General features: G+C 43.8%; 1 protein-coding gene across 1 annotated transcript; it reads left to right on the forward strand.

Annotated features, from left to right (window-relative positions):
* Positions 1-355: 355 nt before the first annotated feature.
* Positions 356-2,667, forward strand: dlx3b (distal-less homeobox 3b). Its single transcript, XM_075456947.1, has 3 exons — positions 356-856; positions 1,593-1,777; positions 2,020-2,667. The coding sequence occupies exons 1-3, from the start codon at positions 514-516 to the stop codon at positions 2,332-2,334; spliced, it is 843 nt and encodes a 280-aa protein (XP_075313062.1). The 5' UTR covers positions 356-513; the 3' UTR covers positions 2,335-2,667.
* The last annotated feature ends 237 nt before the right edge of the window (positions 2,668-2,904 follow it).

Consider the following 2,904-nt stretch of genomic DNA (forward strand, 5'->3'; position numbering starts at 1 on the left):
CTACTACTACTGTGTTGCGACATGAGGATGCCACCGTGCACGTTGCATGTATGAGTTGTTGAACTAAGTTGCAGCTGGGTCATGACATTAAAAAAAAAAAAAAAAACAGTGCCAAGAGCCCGGTAGAGCTTGCGTGTTAACCAAGAGAACAGGTAAATGTAAAGTTGTGTGTGTGTGTGTGTGTGTGTGTGGGGGGGGGAGGGGGGGGGGGGGTTTAGGCCAAGGGGGAGCGAGTAAAGGCACTCCTGGCTGAAGGCTGGGTTTCATCAAGACTTCGCTCGGAGCGCAAAAGGGGGAAAGGGAGGGGGGAGTGCAGCCAATGGGAAGGCGGCATCCAGCTCAGCTCTCTATAACTCTGTGCCACAGGGGCTGAGCAATGCCACAATCAAGTTTCATGCAGCTGGAAGAGTTTCAGTGGACTATAAGCTTAAGCAAAGCCGTGCGTTCCCAGAACGCGCACACAGCAGTTCTCCAGCAGAGGAATTTTCTTTATTCTGGAGCGCTGCTTTCACTATGAGCGCCGGACAGACCTATGAGAAGAAGATAGCGAGTATTTTGACCGATCTGCCCGGATCTATGAGTTGCCACCCGAGCTCCAAGGACTCCCCTACTCTCCCCGAGTCTTCGGTGACGGACATGGGCTACTACAGCGGACAGACGGCCCACGGCCACCACGAATATTATCAGAGTCAGCCGTACGGACAGCCCATGAACTCTTACCACCATCAGTTCAATCTAAACGGGATGGGAGCCGCCGGAGCATACCCCACCAAATCTGAATACCCCTACACGAACAGCTACAGACAGTACGGACATTACAACAGAGATCATCTGCAGGCCTCACCTCCAGGCTCAGGTAAATATTGAGACTATCACAGGTTGTGTTGTGTTGTAATCATCCGCACTCTGCACGCCAAGAGATTTATCCCTTCGGTTTAGGTCACTATTGTGGAGCAAATGTGGCTTTTTAAAAGGGTACTTATTGTACATAAAAGTAATGGATATACTTTATCACGAGTTACTACATTTTGTTTATATTTTTCAAATAACAAATGTCAACTTGAGAGTGTTTTAGATAACTATTCATCCGAAATTCAAGTTAGGTAGAAGACCAGCGTAAGATTCCCTCCATTCACGTGGAATTCTTGTGTATTTACAAGTAAAAAACAACTTTGCTTGTCTTGTTTTGAAGTCATACTTTATCAGCCTGTCCTGAGTCATGAGTCAGTCATTAACAGCTGACCATAAAACAATTATGACTGTATAGATTTGTAAGATTGTAGCCTAATATTTATCACTATTTAATATCTTACCACTGATTTGCTCAATTTGAAATTCAGCTCAAATGTAATTTTAGGAAAAGTATAGTCACAGTTTCAGTGACATTATTTTCATTTAATTCAAACGTTTATTATTTGCTTGGCTTTTATTTTTAACCTTGATTCAACTGGTTTAAAATGTTTTTACATCAACATACCATATTATCCAACGAGCCGCACTTGGTTTGTTTGACTTTCCTTACGCTTTAAGTTTTGCACCTAAAACTATGGAGGGATTTTTTTTTTAAAACAATTTTTTTTTTTGTAATTTAGTGAAAGAAGAGCCAGAACCAGAAGTTCGCATGGTGAATGGAAAACCGAAGAAGATTCGAAAGCCGAGGACGATCTACTCCAGCTACCAGCTCGCTGCTCTGCAGAGGCGCTTCCAAAAGGCGCAGTACCTCGCCCTGCCCGAGAGAGCAGAGCTGGCGGCTCAGCTCGGCCTCACTCAGACACAGGTAAGCTGCGTGACCCGATGGAACTCTTGATCTTTTCTTTCTGAACTGTACTTTCGAATCACGTGAGCCGCTACTTCCTATTGTGGGCAACAATTAGCCCTTTATTCAGTGCATGATGCGTAATTACGCGAATAAGTCGGGGTCATCTGGTCGTTGTTTTTGCTTGATTGAAGCAATTTATCTTCAAGTAATCTTTTAACCTTACACGGCATCTTAATTAATATCAATGCTCTTTTTCTAAGGTCAAGATTTGGTTCCAGAACCGGAGATCCAAGTTTAAGAAGCTGTACAAAAACGGCGAGGTACCCTTGGAGCACAGTCCTAACGCCAGCGACTCTATGGCCTGCAACTCACCGCCTTCCCCCGCAGTCTGGGATAACAGCACCCCCCAAAGCACCCCGATCAGCCGACCTCAGGTGCCGCAGCCGGCGCACAGCTCGTCGCCGCCCTACCTGGAGGATTTTAACAACCACTGGTACCAGCAGGGATCCCACCTACAGCACCCGGGCACCGTGCACCACACAGTCCCGCAGCAAAGCGTGGGAGCAGTTTATTAACACTGACTGAAGAGCAGATTTCTCGCCTTTTTTTTTTTAAACGAGGTCTCTTCACAATGACTCTACAGAGCAAATGCCGACTTGGACCCAGTCTGAGATGAAAAGTTTTTTTTTTGGTTTTGGATGATCAAGAATATTTGAGAGCTGGGTTTCCATTCACAAAGCACATAAGGGATTTTCAATCACTTTTGGCTGCATATTTAACGGACATCTGGCGTGCTTTTTAAATTATTTATAGCTTTTGTTGTATGTATACGCAACTTCTTTTGTAAATGAGTATGCAAAGATATTTTTGTCTTTTTTTCTTTCAAATGTTTTTTTTTTTTTTTTTTTAAACAAGTAGCTGAAACACAAACCGAATACTGACAAAACTGTGCGGTTGATCCACGCTGCAGTCAAATCACGAGCGTGGGTCTGTAGATAGCGTAAAAAAAGAAAATAAAAAAAACTCAGGACATATTTATATGGATTTGTACAAAAAAAATGTCGAAGGTTGTAAATACGTGTTTATATCCAGAACCACTATGATCATATTTGTTTGACCCGGTTAGACTGCACCGAGGTGCTTTC

Source organism: Odontesthes bonariensis, chromosome 23 (genome assembly GCF_027942865.1).
Source record: "Odontesthes bonariensis isolate fOdoBon6 chromosome 23, fOdoBon6.hap1, whole genome shotgun sequence".
Taxonomy (NCBI): Eukaryota; Metazoa; Chordata; class Actinopteri; order Atheriniformes; family Atherinopsidae; genus Odontesthes; species Odontesthes bonariensis.